This window comes from Wyeomyia smithii, chromosome 3 (genome assembly GCF_029784165.1).
Source record: "Wyeomyia smithii strain HCP4-BCI-WySm-NY-G18 chromosome 3, ASM2978416v1, whole genome shotgun sequence".
Classification (NCBI taxonomy): Eukaryota; Metazoa; Arthropoda; class Insecta; order Diptera; family Culicidae; genus Wyeomyia; species Wyeomyia smithii.
The window spans coordinates 122,591,244-122,607,956 of record NC_073696.1 but is presented as its reverse complement, the minus strand read 5'-3'; the positions used below and the strand labels follow the sequence as shown (position 1 = coordinate 122,607,956).

The window sequence follows — 16,713 nt, the reverse complement described above, 5'->3', positions numbered from 1 at the left end:
GTGTTAATCGGGTTGGATATTCACGCCTCCATGGTCGGTGACATACCTATGCCATGCCGGGGCGGCTGCCTTTTCATTCGGCCGAGACTTCTGTTACGAGTATTGGTATTAAGGACCTATATAAAAGTGCTATTTTTTAATTATTTGTTTATTATCATGAAATGGCAAGCTGCTTTGCGATCAAAAGTAGGGTATCGAACGTCTTCGTCAGTGGTTTTCTTCGGCCCCCTTTTGCATAAGATTGCTGCAGAAAAACTGCCGAAGAAAACCACTGACGAAGACGTTCGATACCCTAAAAACAAACAAATTGGAATTCAGCAGTTGTCTTCAGTTCAAAACAAAGGTTTTGTACTGCTTCGAATGAAGCCACTTGCCTCTTCCAACGTCAAGTTCCAAATGCTACGTGAAACACCCACATTGAACCAAACAAATCTATTCAAATTCTAATTACCATATTTTGATTAATCAGTCCCTGGCTGGTCTCAGCCGCCCCGTTCCCGTCTCAGAGATACACCTGATGAAATGAAAGAAAAGAAAAGAAGAAGAAAAGACACATTATATAAAAACATTGGTCCATTTCAGCGATCATTCGAAAAGTGCAGTATTACTGCCACCCTCTTCCCTTTGGCAGTCACCCATCGCAATGGGTGATTCTGCTTGGGGCGTCTGAGTGGGCAGCACACAACTGGACTTAACAGATGGGATGGATTCGTGAGGCAAAGGATGGCACAGTGGAAAGGAAATGATACAAAGTTGCTTGCAACTAAAAAAATACCGCTGAATCGAATGCTTCGACGTAATTTGTAGAAGGCAATTATGTGCTCCATAGAAACACAGGTAGGTACAGCGTTCTGTCGGTTTTGGCGGGCATCAGAGACATAAAAAGTGTACCGTTGCGAAAGACAAAAAAAAACGGACAAAACAGGCACAATAAATGCAAACCGAATGGAAAACTTACAGATAAGTGGAAAAGTTTTGCATTTCTCGCTCTCTTTTCCCATGCAGGGAACTGTAATATTGCTGATTGCTAGAAGCAAGACTCTGTCAGCGACTTGAGCGTGAGCAACAATAGAAGCGAAGTTTTTCAAAGATCGCATGCTTACGTACTAACTTAATCGACAATACACGGAACTGACGGTCTTGATTTTCGACACAATGAGCAATATTCTATCGATGATACTGTTGTTTGTTAATGATACAGAACGATACCATCAGAAAGATGCGGATGTGCAAGGATAAATAATTTGTTATTTTTTACACTTATCACAGCATATGAAATGATAAAAGCTGATGGTATTTTTATGACATACTTATAACCCATTGATATTTAAAACCTCATTTTTTTTCATGGAACAACCTAATGAGGAAACTATTACGATTAAAAATACATTTGTATCACATCAATACTATCAATGTGCCTTGCGTCTCTCTCAGGTGGGTCACCGGAGGTGCAAATATGTAAGCGCAGTTGTTTTTATTTTTAATTAGTTAATGTACAGAAAAAATACATTGACGTTACATCAATCAATGTCTGTTGTATGGTAGCAATAAAAATGGTACGAGCGTAAATAAAAAGTGTGTTTTGCTAGGGTGGAAAATCGTAGCAGATGATATAGTTATACGAGGTCGTTAGATTTAGCTTAACAAAAGTTTTTTTTTGTTTCAAATGTTCTAAATAATACTGTAAATCTATATCGAGGCAAGCAAGGAAATTGAGAATAATCAAAGATGTTCGCGGTCCATAGCAGACCAAATTGTTAAAAATCAAATTTCATACTTTCAATATTACCACAATATATGAAGAAAATATGAAGAATACTAAAGCTGATACAAATTTCGATTTCTTTATGTCGAAGGTAACCAAAGTAACCAAAGGGAAGGGGGTAGGGGGTCCAAAAAATGAATAATACTGATATTTTTAAGTGAAAAATTGTATGCCAATTACGATGTTTGTAACTTGCATTGAGCAATTCTCGCTGAAACCGTCCCACTGCTGACATGAGGTCTTTCAAAAAGGATATTTTTATGTCTAAATGATCAAAAGTAGCGAAAAAATGACAAAACCACTTTGGTTAGTTCATATTGATGGACCCCTCGGGCACAAATCGGTTAAACGGTTTTTACAAAAATTGATTTTTTAGCAATTCTTGACCATTTTATTGATTTATTTCTCTTGAATTTGTCATTGAACCCCCTGCAACCAACACATCGTTTTCAAGAGGAATGATAGAGCTTTCATTTGAAGAAGAAAAAAGTTGGCCGCCATCTTGGATCTCGCCGCCATCTTGGATTTCATCAGAAAAATGTGGTTTTGAGCAAGTTCGCAACCACCTATTTTTAATTTGACATCACCATTGGAAAGCTGAGAAAAAATGCTTTAAGATACATTCAAAATATTAGGTGAGGATATCTTGTCATTCTGGTCACTTTTCAAAATCGAGCTTCAAACAGTTCAACGCATGACGCGCTACCAATCGATCATTTAGACATAACTTTCGCTACTTTCGATCATTTAGACATAAAAATATCCTTTTTGAAAGACCTCATGTCAACAGTGGGACGGTTTAAGCGAGAATTGCTCATTCAAATTAATGTTGAAAAAAAAAACACTTTGGCATTATTATTATTTATTTGGCTTGCTAAATTGAGCATACATGCTGCATAAAAACGAATAATTAATATAACTAAATAAACTTTTTTTTCTTCCCCTTCCAATTTTCAACAGTTTTGATGAGGGGGGGGGGGGGGGTGACATAAAATGGAAATATAATTTGTATCGGCCTAATTTGATTGTTCACAATATATAATTTCTGGTAAATTTCAACCTCATACAGTCTTCAAGAAATTACAGTAGAGGATTTTTTGTCATTAAACAATATAGTTCAATGCATATCAGTGACGTAGCCAAGGGGGGTTAGGGTTCTGTCACCTATAGCTACCAAGAAAAAAAATCACCGCTGCTCGTCTTTTGTCACCTACTTATTTCGCTACCACGCTGCCATCGTTGTTTCTTCATCGAGAAACAAGGTGTCTAGTATCAGCAGTTTATTCTGGCGAAGTATTATCGAGAAAATATACTTTATCAGACTACGCAACAGAAAGCTGCTTCGAATGTGTGTCTGTCTTTGAGAATGAGTTTTTGTGACTAAACCTTAAAGAAGGCTGCTGCACGATTGAGTGGGAGACTTTTTTCCAGAAGACAACACTTTTGATACTTACTGCTAAACGGAATTCGAAAAATCGATTTCTATTGACACCCTACTGTTGATGTTATGCGAAAAATAGCAATTCAAATGTTTTTTTTTTTCGGACAGACATTTGACTGATCTACGAAACGTTTTTTTTTAAACAGCACGCGCGCTGCACGGTAAGCGGTATCGCTAAAGTTAGCAAGAAAACTACTTTATCTTTTACGTTTTTTTTAGCCGGGGGATTTGTTAGTAGCTCAAGTATTTATGAAAAATATTAGTAAATGATGAGTATGTGTGTCCAATCACAAATGGTGACTTCTCAACACTGTTAGAAATTTGTAATTTTAATTATTAGGATATGTTTGCTTTCGCGATTAAACCTTATCATTCGTAGGGATTTAAACCTACTTGTCAAAACAGGGGAAGTAAACTCACAACTAACTTAATTGCTAACTTATTGGCTATAAAGAGAGTTTATCGTAACAATTGAGGATTGCAACGATTTTTGTCGAAAATTGTTAATAATTTTATTTGACATAGCTTCTAATGGTTCAACACCAGTAAGTCTATGTAATTCGAGTGTACCAAACTAAGGAGGACGCTTCAAAATCATTTTCAGAATTTTATTCTGAATCCTTTGGAGCGCTTTCTTCCTTGTTGAACAGCAACTTGACCACATCGGTACAGCATAAAGCATTGCTGGTCTAAAATTTTGTTTGTAAATCAAAAGTTTGTTCTTTAAACAAAGTTTAGAATTCCTGTTAAGGCGAGGATATAAACATCTCGTATATTTGATGCACTTGGCTTGTATACTCTCAATGTGCTCTTTGAAAATAAGTTTTTTATCGTAAATTAGTCCCAAGTACTTAACCTTGTCTTTTACGTTGTTCTCAATATTCCTCCGCACTCATATCTCTACTACAACGCAACCCGTTTTGAGTGTGAGTGTGAGTGATATGACCGCGCCAAGCTTTTTGCTACATGATTTCCTAAATTCACACATCAAATGTTCACGTGTAAGCACAGCTCCTGTTAGTGTGTCTGAGAGCACTACTTGTGCCCCTTAAGAATCTATGTCAAAAGTTTGCGGAAAATTTGCGTTTTTGTGGAAAAAGATAATTGAAAAGTTTTCATTTCTTTGAAAGTTGATTTGAGTAATTTATCTACGAAATTCTTCGTATATCATACCAATTTGTCTCAAAACACGTCTAGAAAACGTAAAATTTGTACAATTAATCGTTTGTATACACAGACGATCTATTTTTGTTTTTCGCACAAAAGATAAGATTTGCTTTCGTTCACGTAATTTATGGATATGATAAAATAAGAGTAAATAACGATTGTCAATTTTCCTGAAAAACACTGAGCAACATTTCCTTATTCACTTAGTTATTGGTCAAACTCATGATTCATATAAACCGTGCATCGCAAAATCAAACTGAGTACATGATCTTGCAGTGAAATTTTCTATATAGGCTCTTTCTCTCCTCTCTATGTCAGTACTTTTGTTTCGTTTTAACATGTTCAATTCACAATGGCTTCGAATCAAGAAGCATTGCGCAAGTACATTCTATAATCGTGTATAATATCATGTACATTTCAACAATAATTCGCAGAAAGGTAGCGGGAGGCCGGTCGAAGTAAGTAACAAAAAAATGACTTTGTTCTTTCTATTGTGACTTCAGCACCATTTTGGCTATCAATCAAGATGTGCCAGTAATGTTTACCAGTAATGTTTGAATAGAATTGAAAGCCGTACACCGCTTTTGTTCTAGCATCATGAAGAAGCTTCATTGGGAAGCCAATTACAGACCTTTCTCAAATGTTCTTTTTTCAGCAATAATGAGAGTTTCCCTGTGTAATAAATCAGTTTTTCAATAGGTTCGTCTACTTTTTTTTGACAACAGTATAACAAAAACTTCAATTGTCATTATAAAAAAAATAAGGGTTAGTGCTCATGTGTACAACGAAGGCTTGACGAAGGACTACGAAAATTTTTATTCATCGTACTCTCTAACAGCCAACACGAAATTTTTTATTATATACAGAATAGAAAGTCATCACACCAAGTAACGAAGATCAGAGAATGGTATAATTTGAAAGTAGGCGGATATAAAACAAAAATTCCGGAGCAGGGTAATATTATTTAAAAGTGTATATACCATATGCGGCCTGACCCATGACGCATTTAGTTATGCGTTAACTGAAGAGAAATTTCACAAAAATATGTCCCAATTTTAGAATAATATTTTTGTGTTCTCTCATGAAACAATGTTTTTTCCTATGGTATATATTTTTTCTGGAATAACAAAATTACTGTCTACAACTTTATCGAAAACGTCACATTGATCAAACGAACTGTTCTGACTCTAAAAATATTTATATTCATCAATACAACATTTATAAAACCCCTTTTTAAATATTAGTCATAATTGAAAAAATCCAATAGCACAAGCTGACATCTTCAGTCCATAAAAACATCTGTGCAAAGTTTCAGGCAGATTAGAAATGGTTAAGCGATGGTTGCCCTGTTTTCCGTGAAATTGCTCTGAAAGAATATTTATTGGCGGCTGTATTTAAGGAGGATATTAAGGATGGATTTTTATCAGAAGCTGTGTTTAAAATCCGGCTGCTGTGCGATAGTGTACTATTTATCGGTAAAACTTCCAGAAATTGGTGTTCAAAGTCCTTTTAGTGACAGCAAAATAAAAATCATTTCAAAATTATATTATAACAGCTGTTACCACAACAGTATGCGGTGTGGTCTAACCAACAAGAAGTACACATCGCAATTCTCTGTCTGTGCGCCACTGCCACCGAGACGAAATGAGCGATTGATTTTCGCACATTCTTTATTCATAATAGACACATCCAGCAGCCGTAAGCGAGCGAAAGGTAAAGAAGATCGTGATTGGTTGAAAGCTGCCAAAATAAACTGAAAATATTGAGCCCAACTTTTCACTAGTTTAGTTTAGTTCCAAACATTACAACAGAAGTTTGAGCCGACTTTCACCTTTCGATCAAAACATTGGTGGTAGTAAAATAATATGCATTGAAAGAGGGCACATTTTCGTTACACTTTTCACAGCATGCCATCGTATTAAAGTGAGACGTAGTCCTACGGCAACATTCATTCAATAATGCTCTATTTTTGCTACTTTCTAACGAAAAAAGCATTGGAAAAAACTTTTTTCCAAAACTGTGCTGGAATTTATAATTGTTTTAAAATTTATAGTATTTTAATTATCTTTGCAACAATTGTAAATTTGTATAAATTATTCGAGTAGGTTTCTGTAAACCTATTCGCCAATGCAACACGAGCCCCCGTAATAAGTCAGCAATTTTTTTTTGTTTTTTATCAAACAATTCTATTTTCATGTTCAAGCTAATCTGCTTACCTTTACATAAATTCAGAAGATTATTTCTCCGTGTCACCTCTTTTATCTCGGAAAAAAATTGGGAAAAACAACCTACGACTGATGCGGAGACCGCATTTTTTCGTTCTTTAATTGTATAAAAATATATTCTAAGACCAAGTTGTAAAAACTCATATGACTTTGTAAAATAGGCATATACAGGACAGAAATATTTTAAATAAACACCACATTTTAAATACTTTTGAAATGTAGTAATTTTTTTATTTATTTGTTTGTGGTTCAAAAGATAAAATAATAATATAAACTTCGACGGAAATTTCATGGTGCAAAAATGTCATTAAAAAATTCATGGGATATTGCTAAAAAGCAACATTTTGTTTTTTTTGTATTGGGTGCGCAACTAAGTTTTTACTATTTGTCAATGGATGCTGCCAGCAGTGAGTGTTGGTCTGCAGCAAGGCTGAAGTAAGAAATAAGGTAAACAAACCACTTTGACACGTTAGTGATTTCTATTTGGCCGCATATACTCTTAGTACTGTGAATAATCCATGCCATATAATCATCATTTGCGGGAAGTGTTACTTATCTGAGTTTATGCAAAAAAGGGGCAGCTAAAGCGCATCGAGAGTTGAAATTTTTTATGGAAAATTCCGATTCTCTGACAGTCCGCGTAAAGGAAGACCAAAAACCGTCGAAGAAGCTGAATGTTTTTTAAGGAAACCAGAATCATTTCTACTTAAATTCTATAGTGAAGTGAAAGTGTAGTGAAGTTTCCAGTTATGCCTGGAAAAAATAAAAAAGCTCGCTTTGATGCGGCTTCAAGGAAACGTGAGGCATCTCCTCCAAGTGACACTGAAATTTGGACTAACATGATATTCTTTCTTCCGTTGGGGATCAAGAAATCCAAACTTCTCATACTGAGCATAAAGCCGTTATGAAGAAGGTTAAAGTTCCACCCATTGTGGTATTTGTAGCAAATTTAAAAGCATTTCGATCAGAACTTCCATCATTTCTGTCGGATGTCAAAGTTAATTTTCAAATTGGCCGCCAAGGCGAAATTCGTATTTTGGCCGAATCTCTTGATGGCCATAAACATCTTTTACAGTATTTGACTGAAAAGATGTATAAATTTTATTCTTTTGATGCCAAAAACGAGAGACCGTTTAAGGCTGTTTTAAAAGGTCTTTCAAATGACCAAACTATTGAGGAAATTAAAGATTGTTTGTCAGAATCACTTGGTTTTGCCCCCAACCAAGTAATTTTGATGAAACGAAAGGAAAATGCCAAAATTAATCAAACTGGAATACACCAGGAAAATTACTTGGTACATTTTGATCGTACCAAAGTAAATAATTTGAAATGTTTGGAAAAAGCACGTGTTTTATTTAACGTGCGAATAAAGTGGGAAAACTTCAAGAGACATGGAGGAATCCATAATCTTACTCAATGTCGAAATTGTCAAGCCTATGGTCATGGAACTCGAAACTGCCATATGGCAGCATAATGTATGATTTGTGGTGACACGGGTCACACGGAAGATATCTGCCCCGTGAAAGAGACCACTAATAGTTTCAAATGTGTAAATTGTGGGGGAAATCACAAATCTAATTTCTTAATTTGTCCTGTAAGGTCAAAAATTATTGCTTCCAGACAACGTAGGAATTCTAAGCAACCTGTTGTCAATGTGGGTATACAAAAGACTTTCAATACTGTTCAGGCATCACCAGCACTTTCATTAGCAGGTGTGCCTGTAGGTAATAATTTAAATTCAGCTAACAAATTTCAGACAAAAAATCCTGTTCAGGCAACACCAGGCTGTTCATATGCCAGTGTCCTTACAGGTAATATTTCAAATTCAAACAGTAACAAACCATTCGTGTTTGGTGCTGAAAAGTCAGCCAGTATTGATTTAGGCAGTCCAGCTCCAGAAAAGATTGAATACCTACAACAATCCATGCTGCAGCTAATGTCCGTTTTGTTGAACTGTAACTCGATGTACGAGGCTGTTCAAGAAGGTATAAAATTTACAACTAATATTGTTATGAAGTTGAAATTTAGCAATGATTTTAAATAATGCTGTAAATTTTCAAAATTGGAATGCTCGCTCTTTAAAAGCGAAAGAGGATGAATTTTTCAATTTTTTAACAGTCCACGATGTGCATATTGCAGTTGTGACTGAAACGCTTTTAAAGCCAGATATTAAACTGAAAAAGAACCCAAATTACATGGTTCATAGGTTTGATAGAATTGATGTTGCCGGTGGTGGAGTTGCAATAGTTATCCACCGTCGAATAAAACCTCCTGAAACCAAAGTTATCGAGAGTTTGGGAATTGGAATTGAAACAAGTATTGGCATTTTATTCATAGCCGCAGTGTATTTGCCTTTTCAATGCACTGGTGAGCGAAAAAATTATTTCAAGGGAGATTTGCAAAAACTCACAAGAAATAAATCTAAATTTTTAATCATCGGTGATTTTAATGCGAAACATCGATCTTGCAATAATGCTCAAAACAATTCCAATGGAAAAATATTGTTTAATGATTGCTCGGCTGGATTTTATTCAGTTTTATTTCCAAATGGTCCTACGTGTTTGTCTTCTATTAGAAATCCATCTACAATTGATTTGGTACTAACAAATCAAAGCCATTCATGCAGTGATTTATTAACTCATGCTGACTTTGATTCTGATCATCTTCCCATAACATTTTCTTTTTCCCATGAAACTATTTTAAATCCTACTACATCTGTGTTAAATTATCACATGACTAATTGGGATAGATATCGTTCTACGATCGAAGAAAAGTTTGAATGATGATATTATTTTACAAAATAGTGCTGACATTGACAGAGAAATAGAAAATTTCAGCAGCTTAATACTCAATGCCCGGAATTTATCAGTTCCTAAGGCTCGAGTTGAATTTAATGCACCAATTATTGACAGTGAACTTCAACTTCTTATACGTTTGAAGAACATACGGGGACGTCAATACCAAAGATCTCGTGATCCTGCTTTGAAAATTATTTTTCAAGAATTACAAAAGGAAATTAAACATAGATTCACTCTCTTGCGAAATGAGAATTTCATGAGAGAAGTTGAACAACTAAAACCTTATTCAAAACCTTTCTGGAAGCTTTCGAAAGTTCTTAAGAAACCTTCGAAGCCCATTCCAGTCCTTAAAGATGGTGATGGCATTTTTCTAACGAATGAACAAAAATCTCAAAAACTTGCTCAGCAGTTTGAGAGTGTTCATAACTCCAATTTGAACGTAGTAAGTCCAATTGAAAATGAAGTAAACCAAAAGTATGATCAGATCACCACCCAAGAATTTATTGCTGAAGAGGTATTGGAAACAAACTTGAATGAGGTGCGAACTATTCTCAAAAAATTCAAAAACATGAAAGCACTAGGAGATGATGGGATTTTCTATATCCTCATCAAAAGACTTCCCGAAAACTCTTTAAATTTCTTGGTAAAAATTTTTAACAGATGCTTTGCACTAGCACATTTTCCTACGAAATGGAAAAATGCCAAAGTCACTCCAATTTTAAAACCCGAAAAGAATCATCAAGTTATCGACCAATTAGTTTACTTTCCTCTATTAGCAAACTTTTTGAAAGAATAATTCTCAATAGAATGATAACACATATTAATGAGAACTCAATTTTTGCAAATGAGCAGTTTGGTTTTCGCCATGGGCATTCCACTACTCATCAGTTACTTAGAGTAACAAATATGATTCGAACTAATAAATCTGAAGGTTATTCGACTGGAGCAGCTCTACTAGATATAGAAAAGGCATTCGACAGTGTTTGGCATAAAGGTTTAATAGCTAAAATGTAAAATTTCAGTTTTCCGCTTTACCTTACAAAAATGATACAAAGTTATTTAACTGACCGCACTCTTCAGGTTAACTATCTAAATGGTAAATCTAATAGATTGCCTGTTAGAGCTGGTGTGCCTCAGGGGAGTACTTTGGGCCCAATCTTATATAACATTTTTACTTCTGATCTTCCTGATTTACCACCAGGTTGTGAGAAATCTCTGTTTTGTGACGATACAAGCATTTCCGCAAAAGGAAAAAGCCTTCGTGTTATATACAGTCAGCTGCAAAAAAGTTTAGATATATTTTCTTCATACTTGCAGAAATGGAAGATTTCCCCTAATGCTTGAAGCATTATTAACACAGTTAATTATTTTTCCTCATAAGCCAAGAGTTTCATTTCTCCCATAAGCACGTTATTAAGATGAACGGTGTGGTCTTAAATTGGTCTGATCAAGTTAAATACTTAGGGCTAATTTATGATAAGAATCTTACTTTCAAGGAGCACATTGAAAATATCCAGTCAAAGTGCAATAAGTATATCAAATGTTTATATCCTCTTATCAACAGGAATTCTAGACTTTGTCTCAAGAATAATCTGTTGATTTACAAACAAATTTTTTGGCCAGCAATGTTATATGCAGTTCCCATCTGGACAAGTTGTTGTACAACCAGGAAGAAGACACTTCAAAGGATTCAGCATAAACTTTTGAAAATGATTTTGAAGCGTCCTCCCTGGTTTAGCACGAACGAGTTACATCCCAAGTAACAAAGTTGGTTATATCAAAGTTGTTTAGTATATGATACAACTAAAACATAAAACCTTCAATGCCGACCATGCGGTTATAACAACTTACTTACAACAGCTACAAACATGTGTTATGGCTAGTTGGCCCAGCTTTATTGCAGTCATCAAAACTTCATATACGCTCCAACATAGGACCAGATATTTTATACAACCTGATTTACTTACCACATAATGGCCTCGAAATTTTAATTGAGATATATTCTCCAAATTAGATGTAATGCATTGAATTTTATCTTGGCTTTATTTCTCTATGGCAGGGGATTTTTCTTGGCAGTGTAAATTTTTATTTCCATCTTGACTGAATAATGAATATATTGTTGCCTTTAAATTGTTTTTGTGCATGTGAAAACACATGCCATAAAATATTTATGGTGAAACCGGCCACAAATTTCATCGCAAATGATACGCGCCGCTGGAATTCGGCAGGAAATGAATATATAATTAAAATTTAATTCCTCTAAACTAAGGTGATGAATAATTAAATGCCATCATTTGGAGTATTTCGTTAAATTATGCCGCTACCTATCATTAGATTTTCAAAACGATGGTGTGGGTTTGTTATTCTCGTAAACGAAAATGATGATTTCAGATATAATTACAAAAGTTTGCAATTTTTCCATTCAATACGACATGTTGTTCTAGAACAAAACCCCGGACGTATTTAAAATCTTCGTTATAACCAATTCTCATAATTTGATCAGAACATAGCATATCATAACCTAAGTAAACCTATCATAGCATTCGTCTGGCTATGTTCCGATCATCAAGTTTTATTCAAGCCACAATCATAACCTACATGGTGGGGTTGCCATAACAAATGCTGTTCAAAAGGAAATTACAGCTTGAAAATTTATCTTAGCTTTAAGAGGGACTATCATACAACTCCACGGGTTATGTATTTCTGGTTTTATTTGATTGTTATGAAAGTCAATATAAAACAAATTCATGACCGTTCTTAAAACTGTGAAGCTAAGTTGTATTATGGTGGACAAATGATGGTTTGTAAAGCCTATTTGCAGAGCATATTTCATGACTATCAAATAAAATCTACTTACAATCGAAGGCTTTAATGCAAGCCAACTTGAAACAAAAACAAAACCAGAATAAATTCTTGAAGCATTCTGAATGTTACTTGGGATAGACTCACTAATGTAGAAACATTAGAAAATATGTCAAGCCAAATTATCAACAAATTCCGACAAAAATCGTTGCAATCCTCAATTGCAACGATTAGCTCACTTTATAGTCAACAAGATAGTTTTAATTTTATTTTTAGTTTTGTTTTATTCCTTTTTTTTCCTTGACAAGTAGGTTTAATAATTTTCCTACAATTACATCAACTTAACTGCGAAAGCTAATAACATATATATAATAGTGTTGAAATGTCACCATTTGTGGCAGAACACACAATAATAATTCTGAATAGATATTAGTACATAAATAAATCATTACAAACATGCCCCCTATATATATATATATATATATATATATATATATATATATATATATATATATATATATATATATATATATATATATATATATATATATATATATATATATATATATATATATATATATATATATATATATATATATATATATATATATATATATATATATATATATATATATATATATATATATACATAAAAAAAAGGAAACCAGAATTTTTGACTTTTATCGAACAATAATATTTGGGCTGTTTATTAAACGGTGCTGCAATAACTTCTGATGCCACCTAGTGTGGATTGTAACAAATTATAAAGTATTTGAAGTACATTTTTATAAAGATGTGTGAAAATTTGTTCTCAAATTCAAAAAAAAACAATATGTTTAATTTTTTTTAAAACTACTCATTACACGTACACCTAAGTGAAATCTATAGATTTATCTATACATTTTGAAAGCCCTATTTTTCGCCTTTGGGAACATTCATAAATGACGTATCATTCGAGCGAGGAGGGGGGTTTGCAGTTTTGTGACGAAATGTGACGGGGGAAAGGGGGAGGGGCGTCAACTCAAGCTACATAGCAAATGAGAAACTAAGAAAACTGCTACGATGGGGGGGGGGGGGGTTAAGAAAAGCTACGTCATTTATGGATGTTCCCTTTCCAAAACGATCTATATATAAAGAATTGGTGGAAAAATTACAGAGTTTAAAATAAACATGTGAACCACGGTCCAAAGGCGGAGTTTTGACAATAACTTTAAATTTTGAGGGTATTTGAAAAACTTCAAGTTTGGGCGTAAGTAACACACGACTAGAGCTACAACCTACACTCGGTCACATCAGAAGTGCTTGCATTTTTTCCATTTATAGCACCGTAAAATAAACAGTCCAGAGATTATTGTTCGATGAGAGTAAAAAATTCTGATTTTCTTAAGAAACATATAACTCATTTGCGTGGAGAAGTTTAAAAAATGAGATTTACGCTCGAATAACTCACATATTTTAATAAAGTTAGTACAAACCTGTATATATTTTGAAAACTCTATTTTTCTCCGATCCAAACCGGCTAAAACATTCAAAATCGGTTGGAAAACAAATGAGTTAGATATAATTTTCATGCGCTGAGGTCAAAATACCGGCATTTTGACCATAACTTCAAATTTTAGGGGTGTTTGGAGAATTTCTAGTATTAGCGAAAGTTGCACTCGACTAACTTACAACCTTCACTGTGTCACTTCAAAAGTTCATGCATTTTCATTTTCATTTGTAGCACCGTACTATCCTCTCGGTAGTTAGGCACTTTGCTGTTAGAATACTTTTTAATGAAAGAAAAAAGTTGTTCGAAAGCCCGCGATGGATGATTTTCCGGAGGGTTTCAAATGAAAGATAAGAAGCTATATTTTCAAATGGTGAAAATTTTGGCGATGCCCATTTTTTTAAAATAAAAGTTGTTCTTTTTACACGCCGTGTACCCGCAAGCCATTTCCTAGCAATTGTATTTCCTAGCAATTGGGAATATTTCCTAGCAATTGGGAATAATCAACATACAAGGAACTAGGGTTTCTTATGATTTGAAACCAAGGGATGTTGAACGTCGTGTTTCGCCTGTGAACAATTACTCCAGCGACAAAAAAGGAAATGTTTACTTCGTCCATCATAACGGGTGAAAGCGAAATGGATTCATCACAGCAACCCAAAGAACATCGTCGGCTCGGCCAAAAATACATGCTGCAAAGGTTACATAGTGTATTTGGTGGGGCCAGGTCGGTGTTATTTATTATAGGCTGTTGAACTGATTGACCTCAATTAGTGCGATTATGCCGAAAAACGGTCACAATACGAGCAAAGGCGCAAAAAAGTGATGCAACTGCATGACAACGCACGGCCGCATACTGCTAAAGTCATTAGAAATTACATAAAAACGTTCAAATGGGACATCGGCATATCGAAATGTGACTTGATTCGTGAATAGCATCGAATAATGAACACTCTTATCGTAACGGTATTCGAATTGTGCCTTAAAGATTGGACAAAGTCACTGCTAGCAATTGGCAATAATTTTCAAAATAAAGTTGCTTTTTTACTAGAACTTAGTTGCGCACCTAGTACTTTAGTTACAAACAAACCTGCTAGGAAAAACGAATTCAGTAGTTCTCATTCTCAGCTGAGTATTCCATGACCTGTTGTCAAATATTGACCACTTTTGATTTGAATGAAACTGAGTATTTTTCGCGGGTGATCAAATTTTTCTGACTCAAGAGTAAATTTCTAAAAGTGCATCCGCATTTTGACATAGGTTTAATTTCAAAGCATTGTTGCTCAGAAACTTTTGGTTGTACAAAAAATTTTCTGCAATTGAATTTTATAGTTTGAATGTTTTTCAAAAAAATATACACCATGAAAAAAAAATTTGTTGACTAAAATTAAAGAGTTGAATTTTGATTGCGCTTTTTTAAAAGAATTTAAAATGGAGTTTCAACTATTGAAAAATTCTAGATATATTACTTGCATTTTGTTTCTTAACTTGTATAATGGTTTGAACACGGATTGATGTATTTTTGTCTATGACGTTGTTGTATTGTTTTGCGAGGTGCTGTGTGCGCATTTCTCTGTTACAATTTTTGTTTCATATTTTATGAAAGATGGAAAGAATCGTGGAAAGCGTATTTCATTGACTTTGAACAGAAATTAGGGGAGCTGCTCCATTATTCATCTCATTAAGCCGATATTCACGAAGGATGCACGGATTAAACAGCAAATTTTCACGAAATCATTGAATAAATAAACTATATATGCTTACGTGCTCTTATGGAATCATTTAGCGTTGCTATTTAGTAAAATTAGCTAGATTTTCCCTGAATTTTGTAAAACAAACCATTTTTCACAACGCTTCCATATTCATCTCAAAACTTGAAACACTTCTCAATTATTCATCTCACGATGCCCTCATATTCATCACACTGTTAATCATGAATGAAACACATTATTATGAATGAACGTAGCCGCAGCCCGTCGTAGTAGGTTTCCTAGGTAACCGCTGCAGTTGTTTACGTGCAAAATTGGTAACCTAGGTAACCACTACAGTGCTGTAGATTTATGTCAATTATGTAGGAATGTGCTTTTAAGTGAGTTTTTGAGAATTATACGTTATGAGGAATCTAAAGTGAGCTAAGAAGAAGAAGAATCCAGATTGGTTTAAGAAGAAAATATGCGTTTTTTCCTGTTTTCAATTGTGTTATCATGTTGTATGAGATGAATATATGAGCTGAGATGAATAATGGAGCAGTTCATTTATGTATCATTTTAGCAGTTGAGAGAGGAGATCTACTAGAAGCTCACAGTTTGGTGTCGTCGATTTAAAAATAACAAATAAAATAGTTAATGTAGCGGTTCCACAGCTTCACATAAAGAAGCATTAGACACTTTTAACTCTGCTATAAAATAAGCAGAACAAATTCAAATTGACATTGCATATATAATTACCTTGAGGAAAGCTTACAAAAGTGCTATAGAGGAAAGTATTATGAACTGATTTTTTTTGCTTACTCGTTTGTATCTTGAATTTATATCTCCTTGTACTATAATAAACATAATTTTATTCAAGATTTCTAGACTCTCAATGATTTCCAACGAACGAAATAATGAATTTTAGACATTTCACCAAATTGACGGCAATTTTTTTTAACGTCAATACTACTTTTTTTCTGAGCATATTTTTCTATATTTTTTCCATGACCTAGTTTCCTGCAACAGTTTTATTCGGCAGTTTTTCTGTTCAACCAACGGTTATCAAACTACGATGTTTTGAATAAACTACATACTAGAACTCATACGTCCTATAGTAAAAAAAAGATGTTTGTTCGTTGTGAAATAATCGAAATAGATAGCAATATTCCATTCAAATGTACTGCAGGTTATCGTACTTGTCTTTGATTAAAATTTGAATACGCATCAAATTATTTTCCACTTGTAGAACCTTACTGTTTCATGCAAATTGTACATAAATGTGCATGAGAAAGAGTTTTCATTCCGTCTTCGCCTAATCAGGCTATTATGCTCGAT

At 34.2% G+C, this 16,713-nt stretch overlaps 1 protein-coding gene across 9 annotated transcripts in view; it reads right to left on the bottom strand.

The window, feature by feature from the left end:
- The window catches only part of LOC129731044 (semaphorin-1A), a 446,018-nt gene that overhangs the window by 20,742 nt on the left and 408,563 nt on the right, over positions 1 to 16,713 (bottom strand). For 5 of the 9 annotated variants that reach the window (XM_055690761.1, XM_055690764.1, XM_055690766.1 and 2 more), the window contains 2 exons: positions 452 to 514; positions 47 to 116 (listed from right to left, as the gene is read on the bottom strand). In XM_055690761.1, coding sequence (XP_055546736.1) covers positions 503 to 514 — 12 coding nt within the window. In that variant the 3' untranslated portion in view covers positions 47 to 116; positions 452 to 502. Of the gene's footprint in view, positions 1 to 46; positions 130 to 451; positions 515 to 16,713 lie in introns of all 9 variants that reach the window. The other 4 variants (XM_055690762.1, XM_055690765.1, XM_055690767.1 and 1 more) reach the window with 1 other exon arrangement.